This window comes from Penaeus monodon, chromosome 21 (assembly GCF_015228065.2).
Source record: "Penaeus monodon isolate SGIC_2016 chromosome 21, NSTDA_Pmon_1, whole genome shotgun sequence".
NCBI classification, from domain to species: domain Eukaryota; kingdom Metazoa; phylum Arthropoda; class Malacostraca; order Decapoda; family Penaeidae; genus Penaeus; species Penaeus monodon.
Window position 1 is genome coordinate 38,527,299 of NC_051406.1, and position 1,152 is coordinate 38,528,450.

The following is a 1,152-nucleotide window of genomic DNA, read 5'->3' on the forward strand; positions in this document are numbered from 1 at the left end:
TACCTCTTTTCATACGAAATCGTATGTTACCATATTAATCTACACGGATCTTACTGTTTGTTCAAATGTGTAACACTGTTGCAGAGGCATGAAAATGGCACTGGTACTCGTGGTGTCCCTGGCGACCCTCTTCGTAGGAGTCAGCCCTCAGTGCATATCCACGAACGATGAAATGACCCCTTTTCCACGGCCTGATCTCGGCCACATCACGCCCTTCAGTGTCGACCTGTTCAAAGAGGTCCTACCATCGACGGGGAACTTCTTCTTTTCGCCGTACAGCGTGTGGTCGGCTCTCGTCCTGGCCTACTTCGGGTCCGGCGGGAACACCCAGGCCCAGCTGGAGCAGGTCCTCCAGCTCACCAACAAGGAGGAGACGCTGGCCTTGTACAAGAGCATCGATCAAATGTAAATGCAGCGTTTATTGAAATCCTTATTACAATATAGAGCTTTTAATGACGTGTCTATAGAGGATAAATAGATCATTACTATCTTTGTTTCTCTCAAATGTAAGATATGATTGTTTCAAAGATCGATACCAATACCATAAAGATGAAAGACAGCTCTCTCACTTATCTGTCGACGCAGCTACGGCGGGGTGCAGCGTGCTGTGCGTGCTGGCGGAGGCGCGAACAGGATGCGTGGGCGAAGGGGCTGCAGACGCCCTGGGAAGGCAGACCAAGAGGGCGAGAACGAGACCAAACGCCCCCAGGAGAAGCAGAGGTGTCGAGGCAGGAGAATGAAAGGTCTCAGAGCTGCAAAGACAGAGAAAACCAAGTAAGTAGAAACCTCTGCAACGCAAATGTATTCCAGATATTGTACCGCTGTTGCACTGAAGATGCTTCGGTTCTTAGAGCACCTGAAAGAGACTCGCTGATGTGTGATCATTCCCCCGCAGACGCAGGCACCCGCGAAGAGGGAATGGGGCAGGGGCGCGGGGAAAAAGAATGGACAACGCCAGCTACACCATCAGCGTCGCCAACCGCGTGTACGTTCAGGAAGGCTTCCCCCTGCGAAGGTGCGTCCGCAGGGCTCTCATTAAAGAGCTGAGGACCGTCGACTTCGAGGAGGTGAGCATGTTAGGGGTCAAAAGACCGCTCATTTGTCTATTTAGTCTATTTATTATTCATTCATTTACTGGTTTTATAAGAACAG

At 50.6% G+C, this 1,152-nt stretch overlaps 1 protein-coding gene across 1 annotated transcript in view; it reads left to right on the forward strand.

Moving 5' to 3' along the window:
• Nucleotides 1–84: 84 nt before the first annotated feature.
• LOC119586474 (leukocyte elastase inhibitor-like) overlaps nucleotides 85–1,152 on the forward strand; it is a gene marked incomplete at both ends in the record, with an annotated part of 2,915 nt that continues 1,847 nt past the window's right edge. Inside the window, 3 exon segments of the mRNA XM_037935211.1 lie at nucleotides 85–405; nucleotides 586–774; nucleotides 896–1,067. Of these exon segments, the coding sequence (XP_037791139.1) occupies nucleotides 85–405; nucleotides 586–774; nucleotides 896–1,067 (682 nt within the window).